Raw genomic sequence first — 20,239 nt, 5'->3', positions numbered from 1 at the left:
GTTTTTACTTTCCTCCTCTCAAAAACTGTTGCATTTCGCAATGCCACATACAATATTTTTTTTACATTGTACGTAGTTTTGGGGTACATTTGTTTTCCATGCCAGTTTACTGTAGCTTCCATGGATCCATGCTAGTAGCGTCAAAGTGCCTACAGTAGCACAGTCCACACAGACGGGGGCGCTGTTGCGCTCTGTTTGTCTGTGATCTTTGAGAACATGGTGGAGGGTCAGCAGCCAGTCAAGACAGCAGGACACAACACAACAGAGATCAATATTTAAAGAACTGGAATAAAGAAGACGGAATAAACATGCACAACGACTGTGATTAAGTTTTGAGTCTTCAGGCAGATCACGAGAGAGAAGCAAACCGGATTTTACCACTGGGACTTGTTCTGGGAAAGGAGACCTGAGGTGGAGCTTTAACGCTACTGGAATCTTATTGCCTTCAAGCTAGCTGGCTAACACGAGCTTTAGTGTTTGAATTTGCACGAAAACGGGACTCTGGGATATCTCGAGCTGGAATTTGCACTGACTGCCACTGTCTTGACCACCGTAATATCTAACCATTTGCATGTAGTTTTAGTCATGCTCGCCTCTCATCTTGTAGCTGTAGCAGGTTAGCTAGTCCCCTCAAAAGACCGACTCGTTGGCGAAGCGCAACGCCGAGACCACTGCGCTTACGGTCGGCCTGACGACCAACGCAATGCGGCGGACTGAATTAGGCCCTGTCATAGTTCTAACTTCGGGAAGCTAACGCTAGCTGGACGTGGAAAGGCCCATTCAAGTGCTTGTTATCATTAACTAGTCAGTCCATTGCACAAGACACAACTCAGAGTCGACGAGCACCTTTAACTTTACTTCTGTACGTTGCTTTCGTTTTTACAAGCCCAACAGCAGAGCTAACCAATGTCGGGTAATCTGATAATTAGCCAGCTAGTTCCTTAACGAGAAATGCGAAGCAAACGGTAGCCTTTGGGGTCGTATGTTGTTTACAGTGTGCTAAAATGTAAATTTCTGCCAGTTACAGTTAGCTCCCAAGCGTGTTGGATTGGGGTGGTAGTTGGATTTTCTTGCCAGACTGAGGTACGTTATTTTTTTGTGCAGAATAATTTGCATTGGCTTGCCACATACATATCAACACAGACATTAAAGCTATCGAAATCACGTTGGGTACTCAACGTTAGATTTTAACATATCGCAATCTAGCTTTTAACAGAGAGACGAGTATCATTAAGGTAATGCTGATCTTGTATGGGATTATTAGGTCGGCACAGCTGTCGAGAGCCACGCATGTAAACAAGTCTGTCTGGCTGTGCAGTTGTGGTTAGTTGTGTCATCGCAGGGTGCCACTAAATATCATTTAAAATAATGCTGTACTGTTAATCTGCACGTCGGTTATGCGCGTTGAGGCATATACTTTGAGTTTATTAAAACTTATTAGCTTTACATAGACACTAAAAAGCATAAGAGTTGCTGACCTCCTGCAGCATAGCGAGACAGTCATTCATGATTGATGACCTCTGAGGAAGCAGACTGTCCTTTATCCAATATCCACTACACCTGAATCTACATCAAGCCACTAATAGCCTTTGTTATAGTATTTATTTTTAACCACTAATGTGATCTAGTGAAGAGGAATACCGAGGACCTTATTTTTAAGTCCCGCTGACATCTAACTGGAAACACTGAGGTGGATGTTAACATGAGGAGCACTCTATCTGATCTGAACCAGCTTCCAAGTAGCCTGAAGATCTGATCAAAGCACAGCATAGAAGCCCCATTGTGTGGACTGAAACTGACGAGGAAAGAGATGATGGGGATGATGATAAAAGAGGCCCAGTGACAGTGTTGATCCCGCAGCAGGAAGCAGAGGAGTGTCAGAAGGCTGCAGACATGAGTCTCCGCCAGCCGACCTCTACACTGGACAGGTACACTGAGACACATTCGATTACTGTGAAGGATACATCTCACCTGCTTTCTCAAAAATGTAGTGTGTCCAGAACAGCCAATCCACATGGCTTTATCTATCAGGAGTCCAGTCTGGCCACTGGAAATACTAGTCAGACAGGCTGCTGTTTTCTAGTAGGTGATAAAACTGCCCTCTGGAACAAGGAGAGAGATAAAACACTGGAAGCATAACGATGGTAACAGCCTGAAACTTATCACTCTAAACAGCTTAAAACGAAAGAGTTTGCGATTGTGTTTGTTTATAAAGACAGGATATCAGTTCAAATAAGAACTGCAATTCTTAACCTCAGTTTCTCTGAATCGATTCACAAGTGCTAAAACAAAATCTGCTAAATAAAGTTTGCTGCACAGTGCCGAACTCTCCACAAACCCTGGAGTTGTTTTGTAGATCATCTTCAAAAAATGAAGAGCTCAGCTGATGTTTGTTCATTGAAATTACACTTTCGTTTCCTTATTCTCCTATGCTGTTATGCTTCCATTAATGCAGTGTGCAACTTTTTTGAGTTAAAAAAGCTGCACACTCACTCATACTTCTTTGTATTTCCCTGTTCAGTCAGACAGTGACCTTGATCGAGACAAGAAGCTTTTGTGTTTGGAATCGTAACGTCAACAGTGGGATCTGAATTGTGGGATTTCCAGAGTTTTCCACTTCTGTTGTTTATATTGTGTTTCGGTGTCTGTCTGTTGCTTGGATCTCGTGCTGTGACTCTTCACCCACTAGTGCTGCTGCTGCTAAAACTTAACATACTGTAGTTCATCCTGTTGGCTACTGTCAGTCATCAGCACGTTTCACCGCATAGCGTTGTGCTGTGTTTCTGTGATCATCTGTGTCTTGATTATGTGTCTTTCCTGTTTCTCCTGCTGTCAACTTTTTTTCCCGTCTGTGTATGTGTGTGTTCTTGTGCACATGTCTACTACTCTGTCTGTGTGTCATGTAACAGCAGGGCAGCCAATAAGACAAACGCCCACCCGTTCAGGTAGGACAGCTGTCCCACGAGAGCTTATGTCAGGGTTTGGGGTTAATGACACCTACAGATTGTACCGCTGAGGCAGCACATTTCAGGAGGCCTGATCTTGAGGTAGCACTGTAGGTGCAGTTAGCAACAGGCACCCAGCACTTTTTTCTGTTAATATAAATATTAAAGGCGTTTAAGATGCTCAGATTTGTTGCTCATTGGGATGCATCAAGCCATATTTATCTGCGTAAGTCATAACCCAGCACTGATTTTTATAATGGCATTGATAATCACTCTGTTTCACATGGATCAGTCACATTATGGCTCCACCAAATCATGTCAGCATTGACAGGTTTTATGATACCGATTTGGGGGGTTCAATCAATGCATCCCCAGTGGTGCGTTTTATATGAAGTGCTGACTCCACCTACATGGGCAAGCTTAGGTGTACTCAGGTGAACACGCAGGTGTAAAAACATAACAGAGTTCACCTTCTCTTTCTTAGAGGAAATCAGTAGTAAGACTGGGTACAGGGATATATCTAATTAATTCTTCCATTATTCTGTTATTGTGTGCTATTTTTAGAGAGACTTTGTGTCATCTGTCCGGAGACTACTCTGGGCTTACTGGTCTTATTTAAATTAACTACAAGAACAATTGAAAATAATCTTTGTTTGCCAGAATCTAATTTGAAGTCTTCATATTGCTTGTGCTGCCTGACCAATTAGTCCAAACCCCAACAGTATCAAATATGATGTTTAATCTTAACATTCAAGAAGCTAGAAGCAGGTACAGTAGCTCAGTATCTCCATTATTTCCAATAAATCACAACACAAATCTATCTGGATGGATGAATATGTTTAACTTTTGGGGTGAATTCTCTCTTCAAGGCAGAGAGTCATTGAACCACTGGAATAATACCAAATCACGTCACTGTTTACACTGTGTGTTCTTGTGTCACGCACCCTTAAATAAATTTATTCTGGCCAGTGAAGGCTGCTCTCAGTGTTTACAATCTGTAAGAGTGTAACGGGCGTGGGGATCATGTGAACTCTCGGTCACTTTCTTTGTGTCCTTTTGCTTCCAGATTGGTCTTCACTCTGAACTTCTTTTCTCTCTTTTCTGTGTCCTCTTTTCCCCTTTTCCTTCCTTTATGTCATGCTTCGCTTTCAGCCCCTTTGCTGCTTGGTGAGTTTTCCTGTCGACTGCTTTCTTGTAGCCTCTCGTGCATTTTCTCATGTACTCAGTCCCTTCCTCCCAGTATCTGACCACGCGCTTCCTTTAAATCTTCTGCCTCTGACTTTCTCCTGTCTTGCTGTGTCTACTTCCCTTCTTTCTCTTTGGCCTATTCCATCACTTTTTATTTGTCTCACCTTCATTGTTTCTCCCCTCTTCATTTGTTCCTGTCAGGTATTCCCTCTCTCAGTGCAACAAGCTATCCCAACCCATTTCATAAATCATCTTGTTTCATATTGTTTCACGGCAAACCTCTTTTTCTCTTATCCCTCAAACCCAGGCTCAGCAGTCTGACCATCGGGGACTCGGAGCGTAAGGCCTCTGCCGCCCAGCAGAGGGAGCCAGCGACCGACATCCCTATTGAGAGTGCGGGTAATTGAGACATTCCACACTTGTTTATGTTTTTCATAATTTGCTATCCCTCAGATGCACCCCTCATCTGTCCGTCCTCCTCTCACAGGTCCTGGTCTTGTCCAGAGATGTGTGGTCGTGCAGAAGGACCAGCTCGGTTTTGGCTTCACAGTGTGTGGAGAGAGGGTCAAGCTAGTGCAGAATGTCCGACCAGGTAAGACCACAGATCTGTTAAGGTAAAATCTGGATGCAGAGTCAGAGGCGGGGTCCTCTTCTTTCTTGTGAAAGTCTCTCAGTAGCACATGAAGCCAGAAATGTTCAAGGAAAATTACCCAGATCTTCTGCATAGCTTCTGCACTGTGAGGCCAATGTAGAAGCAGGATAAAATAATTTAATCTTTGGGCTCTGCTGGACTGACCAAATGTTAGTGGACAAAATGACTCAAGAAAGTTTGTTTCCTTTGTCTTTGCATTTGCTTCACTGTATGTACTACACCCATCTTTACAGGTGGTGCAGCAGTGAAGGCTGGAGTCCAAGAAGGGGACAGAATCATAAAGGTTTTTACATCGCAAACACACTGAATCTGACAGCTGTTGAGTTCTTCCTGTTTTTAGTGTTGCTGATTTTCCTCTTTTCCCTCTGTCTCTCAGGTGAACGGCTCACTGGTGTCCTCCATGTCCCATCAGGAGGTCGTAAAGCTCATCAAGTGTGAGTTTGGAATAAGCTTAACTCTTCGGTGTATTTGCTGTAAAAAGAATCCCTCCTTTATCTGATTCTGTCACTTCTTTTGAACCGTCCCACAGCTGGAACGTACGTAGCTCTGACGCTACAGGGACCGCCCCCTTCAACTGCCTCCTTGCCCCTAGAGCCCCTCCCCACTGACCTCACACCCAGTCAAAAGACGTCTCTGGGTGGGGAGGCTCCACCCCCTCCACCTCCACCCTTGCCCTCTGGACTGAGCAGCACCCCCTCCCAAAGAATCACTGGACCCAAACCACTACAGGTGAATGACGTTGTATGAAGGATCAGTGTCACAGAGTGAAGTTTCTTTCCCAATCTGCTGTCATTTTGCATTAGTACTGAGTGAAACAAATTCTGTTTTTTAGGACCCAGAAGTACAGAAACATGCAACTCAGATACTCAGGAAAATGCTGGAGCAGGAAGAGGCTGAACTGCAGGTACACATACTCACCCTGTCCCAGAACTGAGATCCTGCAGGTTTCAGGACACAGTTCAGATCCCTGACTGCATCTGCCAGTAGATGCAAAGATAATTAAATTCCATTGTGTTGTCCTACGTAACCGTTTGTTGCGCCATGCTTTCTGCATAATCAGTCACAATGACCTTTTGCAGCTAAAATCAGCTGTTGATAACCAGACCTGACCTATTTACAGGACTTGATAGAGGAGATGCTCAAGAACCCATCGCCATCGCTGGAGGAGCGTATTGAAAGTGCCAGGAGGAGAGCTCACCAAGTCAGGGTCAAGATTCAGCAGGATGTGGTGAGGAGACGTGACAACAGGCTTCCTGTACTCACAGAAAACCTGTCTTTACATTTAACTCTGTGTTTCAATCAAATTTGATTTGCATCACACATATTGACCAGATAAATACTGTGATGATCGCAGTGTCAAATGGTTTTAAATCCAAATCACCATCTCACTTGTGTTCCCAGCCTGTTACTGAGTTTTTATTTTATTTTATTTTATTTTTTTATTTATATTTTTTGGCTCAAAAAGTCAGTAAATCCAGCTGCAGTGATGACATGCATACTCCATACATATAATGTATATAACCGGTAATTGGTGCTTTATTCTGTTTCCCCAGGAGGGAACGCGATCAGAGTCTGTCACAAACTACGTCATTGCAGGAGAAGGTTTGCATCTGTTTATCTTTAACCAATTTAATTAAATGTCACAGTGCTACAGTGATTCTCACAGACTGTAATGCTGAGCATACACAGACTCTGTTTTCCGGTATCACTCTGAAGGGAGCATCTGTCGTACCATAAGTGATGCAAAACTGCTCTGTGCTCCGGCAGGTCGGCTGTCCATGGACTCGAGCGAAGGAGACGTGGAGGTAGGCTGCGCCATCTTTTCTTTTCGCAAACTGGTGAGCTTGTATGTGTGTGTCTGTGTATGAGATGCTCCCACTCATCCCGTCCCAACCTGGTCCTCCCTCCTCCTCCTCCTCCTTCGCCAGGCCTATGAGAGTCCCCACTCCTCCCCCTCATCCACCTTCAGGACCCCCCTACACCGACGGCAGAACTCCGACACACACACCCAGCCTGATTCGGTGAGATGGACACACGCACTTGCATTATCTTTGAGTTACCTGGAAATAAAAACTCTCACCTGCACTCACTCAACATGGTCACATTCTCTCTTCTGCTGAGGTTATACTGAACATAAAGAAAGTTTTATCCCTGCAAAAACAAGCCTGCAGTAGCATGTAGTAGACATGTAGTAGACATGTAGTTCTGTTCTTTATCCGCTTTTCTCCATTTCTGTCATGTACCGTCTTGCATAGCTGTTAAAAATATATGAGGCAAGCAGTGAGACTGGGGAGACAGTTTATCACCACAGCCCTTAATTCATATTTCATGTCATCCGACTCTTTTGTTCTGAGCATCGCATTTTCGGCATATGAATGAAAAGAGCAGACGTATTTGAACCCGCCGTCGGTGTCCTTAAGTCTGTGACCAAGTGCCTGGCGTTTCCTGAAATCTGTTTGTGTGCACCGTCTGTGTTCAAAGGGTGGAAAGGCCCAGATCATCGGCCCAGAGGAAGAGGATGAAGAAGATGATGGCTATGCATTTAATGAGGTGAGAAGGATGTTTTCATTGTGTGTCCAGCAGAATCTGATGCATCTGCTTCAATGTGATTTTTCAGTTGTCTTTCCTTTGCAGTCTGCTGTTTCCTGCATTTATACGAGTATACATATTTTCCCTCTTTTTCTCTGTCTTAGATGGACGGTCCTTTCCAGGACATCGAGTTGTTGAAGTCACGTCCGGCGCACATGGCCGTGTTCATGAGATACGTCTTCACCCAGCTTCTGGACCCCAACCCTCTGGTCAGTCTGCATTAGATTTTTTTGATAGATTTAAATAAATGTAATGAAACAAAGTGTTCCACTACCATTATGTGAATATTGCCCCGTCTCAGTCAGTCTCTTTTAGGATGTTTCTATCTTATTTTGCTTGCTTACATTCATGGTTATGCATGTCTTCTGTAGCTGTTTTACCTGTCGGTGGAGGCCTACCTGGGTTCCAGTCCTAAAGACGCCCGTGCGCTTGCACCTCAGATCTGCTCTCATTTCCTGGACCCGGATGCTGTGTGTACCAACACGTCATAATGACTTTCTGCTTAATATTCCCTTGTTTGTTAAAATCTCACAGAACAACACAGAACATCTGATAACCACTTTTAGCATAAATCACACGAAACACTCGCATAACATAATGGAAATGATTGTGTGTCCTGCATCTGAAATTACTCAGCGTCTGAAATTGGAAAAATAACTGTTTTCTTTCCTTTGCAGCCCCTAAAAATCAAAGCACGAGAGGAGTATCTCACAGATATAGGTACGAAAAGTTGAGCTGTGAGCTTGTCAGTTTTTTGTTCATTGTATGTTGATTTTCAATTAGCTAAAATAGGTAAAACAAAAAAATTCAAGTAAATATTTGTTCTGAAAGCTGGTGATTAAGTGAACCTGCTGACATAATGTGTCCATTGTCCATTTAGAAAGTCGGCTTCATGCTCAGGAGGACATCAGAGGACCTCTGTCTGAGCTGCAGCAGCAGGTGCTGCCAGACATCCAGGACCAGATACAGGACTACAGGCAGGTTACGCTACACTGTGTGTGCATGTGTGTGTGTAACATTGATAAACATTAACCCTCAGCGAAAGTTAAGGCTTGTTTCCCCATCTGCTATATAAAATAATAAATCATATAATATATTGGAGAGTTCATAGTAACCTGTTAAACTTGTGCTTCATAGGAACAAGCAGATGATAGGGCTCGGTTCTCTGTTTGGAGAAGGAGACCTGCAGCAGCTGGATGGGGACCCTGTGAAGGAGAGACAGGTGGTTGACAGACAGGTCACCGCCCTCTGGGAAATACTGTGAGTGTGGGATTTCGTCAGATACTGCTGCTGTTGTTGTAAAAACTGTAAAACTGCAACAAGGTGTAGGTTCACTTGACGAGTTGACTGACCTTTGTGAAAATGATGTCAAGGCAGAGAAGATCAGATTGTTTTTTTAAATCCACCTGTTGACTGATCATGCGGTGGTGCACTTGAACATGTGGCTCTAATCCTGAAGTGAATATGAAGACACCCACTCTGAGACTGTTGAGGCAGCTTTGCCTGGCAACGGAGTCAGATGGTCGGGGCCCAATAAAATTGTTATTACAAAGCAACAGGAGGAGCTCACCCAAGGTATCATAACAAAGGTCATTACCACGGCCACAAAACCTGCAAACCACATGACATTTAGCTCTTTGACTTTATACGCACACAAACCAATTCCCATCACATGACTGCCGCACCACAGCCTGCTTCTTGTGCTGCTGTATGGATCTGAAAGAAGCGGATTTAACGTAGAGGAATTAACCTGGATATCTCTTTGAGGGTTTTTTATTTCTCGCGGACAGAGTTTACCGCCTTTAAATGTCTCTCTTTCTGTTCCCACTGCAGATCAAAGCACGAAGAGGACAGAAGGTAAGAGAAGTGTCTCGTCCTTTGGAGGGGACTTTAACTGAAGAGCAGCACCTGTCAGAGCGATTTGCTTTTAATTCTTTCTGCACACTCTTTCTTTGTTTGTTTCCCCCTCCTCGTGGTCTGCTCTCCTCACCATATCCCTCTACCTTATTTGTCTTCTCTCGCTCGCTGGCTCCGCCCCCGCCTCGCCGCTCTCCCTCAGTTCTCCGCTGGCGTCAGCCGTGCTCCTGTACCTGCGTCATTCTGGTATCAAGCTAAGAGACTCCAAGGTCTTCCCTGGTCTGAGCACAGAGAAGGAGAAGTGGCTTCCTTTCTTAAAGACGAAAAAGGTAAGAGCAGCAACTGAAAACTCAAAATTGAGAAGTTGTTCGTAGAAACGGGAAAGATGTAGGAAGCAGTAAATGTGATTCCAAATGTAAACGTGCAGTGTTCTGTGGGCTGATCTGTGTGCTCTGGTACCCTCCTGCTGCTGAGCTTTGCTCTCTGACGGCCCATTTGTACATCACTTTGCTACTGAAGTATCATTCACATTCACCTGCAGGAGTCACTGAGCTTGGCTGTATTTAGATGCTAGAAGTGCATTTCCACAACTGGGAAACGCTTAAATCAAAAGATTTGTATTGCTTTGCATTGAAAGGGTAACTAAAACTCTGCCATTTAAACCAAACTCTTGAAGAACACTTTTGGATCCGTAGAAGACAACATGTAGGAATAAAGTTTATGCCACCATTGTTTGACTTCCTGTCTCTGCAGCTGAGTGGCATCAAGAAAGAGAAAGATGGAGAGGATAAAAAGAGAAACCCCATCCTGAAGTACATTGGCAAACCCCGAACCACATCCCAGTCCAGTAAATACCCACACACACACACACACACACACACACACACACGTTTAAAATGTGAGCTGACAGTATTGGTTCGCTGGCACGGCACATTAGAGGCACGCTAACACATGCCTGTGACCCTCTCACTCAATGTGTTTATCTATTGATTTCTTCCTCTCCCCTGTTCACCATTTTATTGTTTTTGCAGGTTTATTGATTTATTTTTTTCATGGAATTTTCATTGTGTCTCATTGTTCTCGTTTCTTTATTTCCTTTTGGCTCATTTTGATTTTGTAGCGTTCCATGTCCCGTTGTCGCCCACTGAAGGTACATATTTATTTCTCATTGGATTTTTTCTTTTTATTCCTCGGTTTGAATTTAATTTATGCTAAACATACCAAACTAAGTTATTCCAACTCATTTTATACACATCAGCCCTCTCCGCTCATAACATGCGGGCTGTTTCATCACACTGTGTAAGTGAGTGATGTCTGTGTGTGCAGTCCGTCCCGGCAGTGTGAGGAACATCATTCAGCAGTTTGAGAATCACACGGAGACGGTGGGAGAGGAGGGGGGTGACGCGGCCGACCCCCAGAGGCTCTCCTCCAGCAGCCTGGGAGAAGACAGCATGGAGAGGTAGCTCTGAAGTGCACCTGTGGTGTCTGTTCAACATCGCCTTAGAGCCTCTTGTTAAAAGTGTTCAGCACTTTACTGGTTTAGTAAAAGGCCCTGTGTTTTCTCCTTTGCAGCCCTACGGTTTCAGGGCGTCTGGCACGTAGCGAGTCATTAAAAGCTCAGGGAGAAGGGCGTCGGCGGGGCGTTGCCTCAGGGACGGAGTCTGTGCCTCGCTCTCGTAGCGACGTAGACATGGAGGACTGCGGGGAGGAGAGGGAGGGGCCGGGCCTCAGGCCGCTGCAGCACAGCGCCTCGTCATCTGCATCCAGCAGCTCCGCGCGGTAAAGTGTTTCCGCACAAACATTTTATTCATGTTCTCAGATACTCACATAAAGTCAGGGAAATAATTAAGCTTCAAGGAATCAAAACTCTCCCCTTTAATGAGAGCTTTACACCCCAAACACCCCGGACGTAACCCGTGGAAGCGTAGCTTGTCACCTCATGGCATCTCTCTCTCCACTCAGGTCTCTAGAGAACCCTACACCCCCATACACCCCTCGATCTAGACGCAGGTGAGTTTTCATGTCACCCCCATAGAAGACTGATGATTAGTTTAACTAATGTCTGGCAGGAATTATAAATAAAGATGGCTAACTCTTTCCCTCTTCCGTCATGCAAAACCCCTTGGTTTGGTTCGCAAGAAAGAAATCTATTTTTTAATAGCTGTGTTAGAATGAAATCGTGTTTGTGTGTGTGTGCATGTTGGTCCCTCTCCCCTGTCTGTGTTAATGTGTGTGCATGTGACTCTGCAGGAGTGTGGACTCACCTTTGGCGCTGCTGCCAGACAGTGTGGCTCTGGAGGAGGACTTGTGCGACAGTCAGAACTGGCAGGACACAGTTCCTCCTCAGCTCCTCTCCACGCTCAGTCCGAGGGAGGTGGAAAGACAGGCCGTCATATACGGTGGGGGTCACAGTCATGATAAAAAATAAAACAAAATTCTTTCTCATGGCGCTGCCCTGATGTTGATCATTTCCGTTTGCTCCTTCTTTCTCTTCATCACCAGAGCTGTTCACCACCGAGGTGTCCCACCTGCGGACCTTGAGGGTCCTGGACCAGGTCTTTTTCCAGAAGATGAGGTCTGTGCTGAACTCTGATGAACTGGCCTGCATCTTCCCCAACCTGCCTCAGGTGTATGAGCTCCACGGTCAGTCTGTTGAATTGTTTATATGCAGCCTGAAATTATAAAATTCTATACAGCTTAACATTTACTGAAATTAAACCTTTACCATAATTACAGGTATAGCTGCATATTTTTTCATCTGAGAATATGACTGATCTTGTTTAATTATATGGTCAGGACCATTTTAGGCTATTTTAAAATATAAAAGATTGAAACCATGACCTGTTAGAATATGGAAAATTAAACTTTAACGTCACTGCTTTTTTACGTCGTCTGCCTCTGGTTCTGTTTGCACAATGAAGTGAGCTGTACATTGAGTCAACATGTATTCAGGCCTGTATGTTGCTTGGTAAATAATATTAACTGAAGCAAATTGTAAGAGAAGGTTGTAGCTGTTCAATGCAGTTTCCGCCTGCAGCCTTTCTGAGTCAATATGTATTCTATGCTTTAATTAGAACATGGAAAGATATGACATAACTGTTACACTAGACTGGCAGAGAGTTTTGTACAACATAATAAGTTTTATCTCTTTAAGATAGACGAATATATTATCTTACTGGTAGTATTAGAAATAGTCACCCTTTAATGTTGCTCCTGTGTCATTTCTTTGCAGCAAGTCTGTGTGAGGCAATGAAGAAGCGCAGAGAAACTCCCATCGTTCAGGACATCGGGGACGTCATGCTGGCCAGCGTGAGTGAAATAATCATCTCCATCGTTTTTGCCCAAATGCAAGCGGTGCTCATGTGCATGTGTGTATTTAGCGTGATTGGTAGTTTGAATGGTGCGTGTTTTGTAGTTTGAAGGGACGGCTGGAGACGAGTTCCAGGAACAAGCGTCCCAGCTGTGCAGCCAGCTGTCTCAGGCCCTGGAGCTCATCAAGAACAAGAAACGTAAAGACCCTCGCTTCGCTCATGTCATCCAGGTGCGTGCGCACACACACACACACACACACACACACACACACACGCACGCACGCACGCCTGCAGCTGTATGAGAAACCTTTGTGCTTACATGTCTGACATTCGTCCAGGAGTGTGAAGCGAGTCCTCACTGTCGGAGGCTTCAGCTCAAAGACATGCTGGTGTCAGAGATGCAAAGACTCACCAAGTACCCCCTGCTGCTGGACAACATCATTATACACACAGAGGGTGAGCAGTCCAGAAATGTCGTATAACAACCGTCAAAACATGATAACTTGTCCCAAAAAAGCTGAAAAAGTACGCGTTTTGTTTTTCTTGAAGCTGGCGCATCAGACCTCCCCTTCCTTCAACGCGCCAAGGCATGTTGCAGAGGAATACTGCAGGCTGTCAACGAGGTTGTCAGGGAAACTGAACACCGGCAACGCCTCAGCCAGTACCAACGCAGGATTGACGCTGCTCCTCAATTCAAGGTGGTCAGACTTGTTTTTGATGGCTAGCCTGCTCCTACTGTGTTGACGTTGCACATATTGTGTTCAGGAATGCCATCCATGTCCTATAGACATTTTCCTTCCTTCTCTTTCACAGAGTCTGGACTTCTCCACGAAGAGACTTATTCATGAAGGTCCTCTCACGTGGAGAATCAGCAAAGATAAGCAGATAGGTCAGTTTCCATGTATGGACACACGCAGTCTCCTCAGTTTGGTTTCATACCTGTTTGATCACATGTCCCTGTATCCCTCCATCAGAGATTCAAGCGCTGCTGCTGTCAGACTGCCTGGTCCTTCTGCATCGGGGCCCGGACGACCGGCTGCAGCTGAGGTATCCATCCCGCTGGCTGAGTGGAGGCGGAGGAGGCACTGGAGACAGCAAGACCTCCTTCAGCCCTCTGGTGATGCTGGACTCGGTGCTGGTCCGCCCAGTAGCAACAAGTGAGACTGTGTTCATGGCCAAGAAAGCAGGTATTTTTTTAAAAAGAGCTTTTTTGTGAGGTGCTGATGACATGTAAATCTGCTCTCCAGGCAAAAGAGCCCTGTATGTGATCAGCACCACAGAGAGGCAGATCTACGAGCTGGTGGCCGGGACGCCTTCAGAGAAAAACACGTGAGCTCTTTTCTCCTTCTGTCTTTGAAAATGTTGGTTTTTCTGCACTGATGTGCTAACTGTTTATTTTTGTTTTCTAGCTGGAAAGATTTACTTGAAAAGACCATCTCCTTGGCAGGCGGTTCATCACCCCCGATCAATCACAGATCCATGCCTATATCGTGAGTAAAGCCTGTGTGGATAACAGAACCTGCAAATTGTCCTGCTAGATGTCTTTAAATTTGCTTCTCTTCTTTTTCATACCTCAATTTTCATCGCCTTGTGTATGCTTAGTGTGTGCTGTGGGTTTTTTCTAGTTCCCCCAGCCTAAACAATGCGTCCCCAGTCTCAACTGACAGTAACGTCTATGAAGGTAATAACCACATTGTTATCACCAGCCAGAATTATTTAAACTGTGCAATTGCAGTGTGATCTGTCTGAGTTGGCCACAAAAGAGAGCTGCTCAGTTCTGATTGTATTCTGATTTTCTAACCTCCAACTGTTTGAAATCTCTCAGAAAACTCCATGACAGAGCAGTCAGACTCCATGGAGTCTCGTTCCAACGACGACATTGTGCTCTCAGCCAACTTGCCATCAGACCAATCAGAAACACAAGCAGCTGGTGTGGCAGAGGCCGCTTTACAAGACGGTGAGAACGAATCACAAACAAAGTGCATCACTTACAACTTATTTTGTCTTTTAATTTTGAGCGTTAGCATGTCATTTGTTTATGGCCCAAAATGCAACGGATGTGACTTGATCCAAGTGTAAGTGTGGTATTTTAGTGCTCAGCCCAATCGTTTTTCTTTTTCGTGCCTCTACAGTTGAAACACTGAGGCAGCTCATACTGCGAGATTTGGAAGAGGATGGCTGGAGCCACGATTCAGATGACACGCCCACCAACGAGACGGCCAATGAAAGGAACTCGTTCACCGAGCGGCAGCGGCCAGAATCTCTGGAGACAATCCTCAACTTCTGCACGGACGACTGGGAGGCCGAGCCTGAAGAGGTCCAGCCCTCGGACGTGGAGCCGTCCAGCGTTCAGGTCGTGAGGAAAGGTAACGGATCAGATGGAGACGAGCTATTTCAACGGTTGTTCTTAATTCTTTCTGTCTGCTTTCCTCTGCATGTTTTCTCTGCACATTCTCATTTGTTATTTTGTTTCTCACGCTCTCTTTTCTCTTGTTGTTTCTGCTTGCTCTTCATAACACACCAACACACTGATCCCACACTTTCGATCTCAACTTCCTCCCTCGTTCTTTTTCACCCTTCTGTCGTTCACGTATGAAAACACTTTTCTGCACACACTTCTCTGTCTGTCCTCTGCATAGCTGTGGTTGCGGGTATTTCTTCTTCTTCCTCTGTCCCTGACGACATCACTGATGATGTCACGCTCCCCTCCGACCAATCATCCAAGCTGAGAGGCGAGGCCACTGCGCAGGGTAATGATAAGTAAATTGGTCGAGATAGACAAGCACCCTTAATTCTTTACATGTGGAATATTCATAAAGATAATAGAAAGAGAATATTATTTTTAATCTTAGACTTGGTGTGTTCTGTGCTCAGGGAACACGTTCTACCTAGTAATGCCTACAGAACAGGGGGAGAGCGTCACAGACGATCCCAGCGACCCTCCCACGCCCACCGCCAGCCACTTCCCTCAGCCTGTGGAGGAAGTGACGTCACCCCAGACACAGCCGGAGGAGGACACGGCCTCCTGCCGTCCTGAGCCCAACCAGGCAGAGGCTGTGCAACAGGAACAAGAAGAAATGGGCCAATCACAGGCCGGACACCACAGCCACGTGATCAAAAATGTGGATGAGATTTTTCACACACTTGAGGGGTTAATGAGCAAGTTGAGACAGCTGAAGGTGAGCATGTTTTTTCTTTGTCTTTAACGTAGTGTCTAACCAGTTGGATTGGCTCAGTTGTGTCCTAGAAGGAGAACTGGAGTGCGAGCAAAAGCAAGTTTTCAGGAAAGAGATGTGATCACTGCAGCCTTGAAGGGGATGACAGTAAATGCAGCACATCATCTGGATGCAATAACACTGGAATGTCGAATTACCTCATGGATTCTTAATTTATGTGTCAGGCTGTCCTTTGCTTTGGATTTTCTGTCTTGTCATGCTTGTGAAGACTTCACAAGCATGACAATTTAACATGATTGCGCTGATGCCTCTTCGCCCCTTTGCAGGAAATAGAAAAGGCCCATCACGAGCTTTTGAAAACCCTCAGAGAGCCGCCTGTCAATCATGAGACAGAGGACCAACAGTGTCCCTCGGCAACTGTCTCCAGAACACCATCTCTGGATCGCGGCTCAGGAGACGGTGAGGAGGGTCTGAGTTTGCATCTTAAAACTTCACGAGACAACAGCTGATGTTGCATTTTCAATTCTTTTCTGTGCCAAATGATAACTTTGTTTCCTTGAACCCAACCAGGCAAGGAGGGCAGTCCAGCAGAGCCCAAGATTCTGTCGACAGGATTCTGACGTAACCGCAGAGTGGATTTACTTGCAGTCGCTCAGTCTTGACTGGCGGCACACGGACACGCTCACAAGTCAGACTCGTGTGCCTCAGCCCTCCCCTCATCCCTGCATGCACTGGCCAGTGGAACAGAGCCCAGCCAGGACCATGGCTGTTGTTTTGTTATCTACTGTTGGACAGACTCGCTGGGGTTTCAGAGGTCAGCACAACCTCTGACTTCTTGCAGAGCATGAAGGAGTCCAGCACAGGAGTGAGGGGAAAAAAAGTATGAAGGAACAAAAGACAAATAAAGGCAGAAGACAAGTTGACTGGCGAAAGAAAAGTTTGGAAGAATGGAAAGTGGAAAAAACGACGGATATTTGTGAAGGAAAGTGAGTTGTACGTCTTTGCTTTAAAGAGCTGGTTGAAGGAACGGAGCAGAAAAGTGTTGAAATGTTAATTTATGGAAAAATCCGAGGGAACCGTCACCCCTGCACTTTACCCACAATGCATCCCTCTGTCATGTACGTCCTCTGCAGTGGACGGATCAGGGACTGGAGATGCCACTGGCCTCTGGGGGTCCCCCCACCCCCACACACATCGGTTGCTTCACACTGAGTTCACTTGCCACCACGGCCGAAGGACTGTGTCTATATAATTCAGGTTATTTGCACTGGGTAAGGAAACCAATATCACACACATACACATCATTTAATTGTATCATTCATCTCAGACCTTCATATCCTCCCACTGTGGTGGGAACACTTGTAGTTATTGTCATTTGGCATTATTATCATATTCATCCTTAAGCCGTCTTTTAAGCTGCGAGATGGCTGTTTGGAAGCATCAGTGCAACACATTGATTATTGCGTGGTTCATGTTGATTGTTCTGTTTTTTGGAAACACTACTGCGCTGTTTACTACTGAAATGCTGGCAGGTTTTTCTTTGCAGCGCTGCTTCAGAGGCGCACAGGGATCCTCAGTGATTTAACATAACGAGCTCAGCGGATTCAGCAGCTGTTCTGATCAAGCCAAGTCGTTTAGGTTGACATTCAGGGCGTTTTTTTCGGGGGAGGGGGGGGACAGGAAGGCAGCGTTCGAGACAAGCAGTGTTGACGACGAGTGAGAAGAAACAAGGACGAATGCAGGTTGAAACTTGGAAACTTGAATTTTCACTCAAGACCTGTTTGTAACTCACATCGCTGCCAAATATCACCGCGGACGTTGCCTGTCTACACTTTAGCCCTCTCCCCAGTGTATTGTGTGTATTAACCCCACGGGAAGTACTGTGAACCAGCAGCGTATCCCCTCTCCCATCCACTACTCATACCACACATAGTGTTTATATCCACGTAGCCCACAGCCAAAGTTATGAAAGGACTGCACTCTTTACCAAGTAGCTTTCCAGAGAGAGCGAGATCCACTCCCCACTCCTGCACAGAATAACTATTATTTACTGGGAAAAACTTTGTAAAATGTAATTTTAAACCCTCATGCTTACGCACGTGGTCCAAGTTCAAATGTAACTGCTACAAGAAGCTGTGATGGCAGCACAGTTGGCAAAAATGAATTTGAAGGAATACTTTGAAAATTTGGGGTAAATTGTTGCAGCTGATTAGCTTAGTTTAGCATAAAAGTTCAAAACAAGGGGAAACAGGTGGACAAACTCCACCCAGCAGCACGTCCACAGCTCACAAACGAATATGTTATGTCTCATTAAGAAACTACTGCGCCTGGCTAAGAATTTCTTTGGCGCAATAAAACCTTCACAAAACCACCGTGTGATTAAACAATACGTGTCATGTTAGTTAGTGCCCTTTAGGGGCAGTTGTAGGCAGATATTCATACCTGTCTAGCTGTTCCCCCCCTCTGTATCCTGTCTTTACGCTAAGCTAAGCTAAGCTGCTACACACACAAGAGCAGCATTGTTCGAGCTAACAATCTGCAAACAAGTGAATAAGCATATCTCCCAAAATGTCAAACTATTCCTTTAACTATTTATGGATCGTGTGGGAGCAATTTAATGTCCACGACATGCAGTTTCTTTACGCCTGGGTTTAGGCATGTGTAACCAGCAAAGACTGACAAGCCAAGTGCTTTTCTTTTTTTTTTTTGTTTTGTCTTTCTCCATCAGAACTAATTGTCACACACACACACACACAAGGCAGAAAACAAACATTTAAACATTCATACGAAGGAAGAACTACTTTTTCCTCCTTTTTTTATGAAGCAGGGCAGAATCACACCGGACAGAATTTTATTTGAGCGGGTTTCAAATACTAAGTGAAGAGCAGCTTCAGAGCTGACAGGACACTACAAACAGTGAACCGAACCAGGAGCCAAGCACATTCACACACTACCAGCCACTCACTCTGATATTTAAAACGACATTTCACTGCCTGGTGGAAGGTTTTCACTCTTTAGCCTAAAGTCGTCTATGAGAAGTGTAGCTTGGCTGTCTGGCACATGTGAAAGGGGAAAGAAAATGAATTGCAGCATTAAGTGGGAGCTCCTGGCAGCTGATTTTAGCAGCTGTATGAACTTGGGGGATTTGTGCTAAAGGTTAAAAATGATCTACCAAAGTGAAATGTCTCTTCAGCGCTGTTCAAGGGTTTGTTTTCTCAACGTTTCGGCTGCTGATTTTCAAACATCTCAGACGTTTAGCTTGTGAAAATCAAAAGATATCCCATAGTATGAACACTAAGCACATCATCGCATGTGTTGAACATGTTGTCCACATTAGACTCAAAACAAAACCAGAAGGTCTGAGCCGGTTCAATCAGGATCTCTTCTTCTCCGATCATCTTTCCTCTCACCTCTTAACTACAGCGTTTTTATTTCCCATCTTTGTTCATTTCTTCTCCGATTTCTACCTCTACTCTTCAGTTTCTTTGTACTTCTTTGTTTCTTCATACATTTATCTTGTGCATCGACATCAGCGTTGAAGCCCTAAAGGCTGTAAAAAAGAAAAAAAAACTATAACTGATTCCTTTTTTAAAAAAGAAACAAAAAACAAATGTTGCACAAACTTCCCTGCACGGTGCAAACTACTGTATGCATACACACGTCTTTAACTATCATCTCATTGTCTTTATTTTGTTTCATTTTTTCTTTTAAATCTTGTTCACTCATGTAATATAGAGATCAGACCCACTTGTTTTATATATGTTAATTTTTTTCTGTAAAGCCTTAGTCCTCGTATTTGATTTTATTTTTGTAGATATGATTAAAAGAAAAGGATGTATAAATTATTTTTTTCTCCCTTGTTTTTAAGATCGGTGAGATTGTTTAGCAGCACAGAAGGAAGGAAAAGAGTTTGTGTCTCAGATTCATGTGTTTTGTGAGATTAAAAAGAAACTGGGTAAAGAAAATGACTTATGTGGTGTGTGAGTGTTGGTGTTTTAGAATATCTTTTCATACTTGTAACAAATGCCAGCAAACACTAAAAGGTTTAAAAGAATGCAAGTGAGAAATAAAACATTCAACAAACAACATTCACTATTGGTTGTCTCTCATAGCCAAAGGGAAGTGAAAACTGGGGTTTATTTTAGCTCCGTGCGCTGTGGAGCCTAAATTTATCAAGCACACTTACCGCAGCGAGACTAGAACCGGAAGTCGTTACGTAGTCTGAACCAAACCGGAAGCAACAAAACTTGTTACGTTTTGCATGTGGCAACATTGTAGGTTTATAAGCGAATTATATTTTTATTTACAATATATGCCATCTTATGTTTTTAGGTCAAACTATCAAACACAAAATCGTTAAAGTGCATTACTTTATTATAGTATTATTATTACTTGGTTATAATATTTTTCCACAGTCGTGTACGACTATTCTGAGAGATAACTGATATACCGTCAAACCTTAAAACTCAGTTTTCCTATAGAAAAAGAAGAAAATATTTAACATCTTTTCTAAATACAATA

General features: G+C 44.4%; 1 protein-coding gene across 3 annotated transcripts; it reads left to right on the top strand.

The window, feature by feature from the left end:
* The first annotated feature begins 175 nt into the window (after positions 1 to 175).
* Positions 176 to 19,686, top strand: arhgef11 (Rho guanine nucleotide exchange factor (GEF) 11). Of its 3 annotated transcripts, none has more exons than XM_046380223.1 (41): positions 176 to 1,928; positions 4,441 to 4,532; positions 4,621 to 4,725; positions 5,019 to 5,068; positions 5,162 to 5,219; positions 5,315 to 5,514; positions 5,618 to 5,689; positions 5,906 to 6,013; positions 6,339 to 6,387; positions 6,553 to 6,590; positions 6,714 to 6,806; positions 7,267 to 7,335; positions 7,479 to 7,583; positions 7,746 to 7,844; positions 8,052 to 8,094; positions 8,255 to 8,351; positions 8,512 to 8,634; positions 9,208 to 9,231; positions 9,434 to 9,560; positions 9,985 to 10,078; positions 10,352 to 10,381; positions 10,558 to 10,690; positions 10,804 to 11,010; positions 11,194 to 11,241; positions 11,482 to 11,630; positions 11,734 to 11,874; positions 12,464 to 12,540; positions 12,647 to 12,772; positions 12,881 to 12,998; positions 13,092 to 13,240; positions 13,356 to 13,431; positions 13,517 to 13,699; positions 13,790 to 13,871; positions 13,952 to 14,032; positions 14,168 to 14,223; positions 14,368 to 14,499; positions 14,675 to 14,908; positions 15,182 to 15,292; positions 15,417 to 15,721; positions 16,045 to 16,177; positions 16,289 to 19,686. In XM_046380223.1, the coding sequence occupies exons 1-41, from the start codon at positions 1,894 to 1,896 to the stop codon at positions 16,336 to 16,338; spliced, it is 4,302 nt and encodes a 1,433-aa protein (XP_046236179.1). In that variant the 5' UTR covers positions 176 to 1,893; the 3' UTR covers positions 16,339 to 19,686. The 3 variants fall into 3 exon arrangements, with proteins under 3 accessions (XP_046236179.1, XP_046236182.1, XP_046236181.1); XM_046380225.1 differs by lacking the exon at positions 176 to 1,928 and adding an exon at positions 4,063 to 4,112; XM_046380226.1 differs by lacking the exon at positions 15,182 to 15,292.
* Positions 19,687 to 20,239: the final 553 nt, after the last annotated feature.

This window comes from Scatophagus argus, chromosome 23 (assembly GCF_020382885.2).
Source record: "Scatophagus argus isolate fScaArg1 chromosome 23, fScaArg1.pri, whole genome shotgun sequence".
Lineage (NCBI taxonomy): Eukaryota > Metazoa > Chordata > Actinopteri > Scatophagidae > Scatophagus > Scatophagus argus.
Note: the sequence above shows the minus strand (reverse complement) of the source record. Positions and strands in the feature narration are given on the sequence as shown.

Bases quoted from the DNA above. Each gene is read 5' to 3' on its own strand.
- arhgef11 (XM_046380223.1), top strand. From the start codon at position 1,894: ATGAGTCTCCGCCAGCCGACCTCTACACTGGACAG. The intron at 11,011-11,193 runs GTAAAGTGTTTC...CTCTCCACTCAG, and splicing joins GCATCCAGCAGCTCCGCGCG to GTCTCTAGAGAACCCTACAC. The intron at 11,631-11,733 runs GTGGGGGTCACA...CTTCATCACCAG, and splicing joins AAGACAGGCCGTCATATACG to AGCTGTTCACCACCGAGGTG.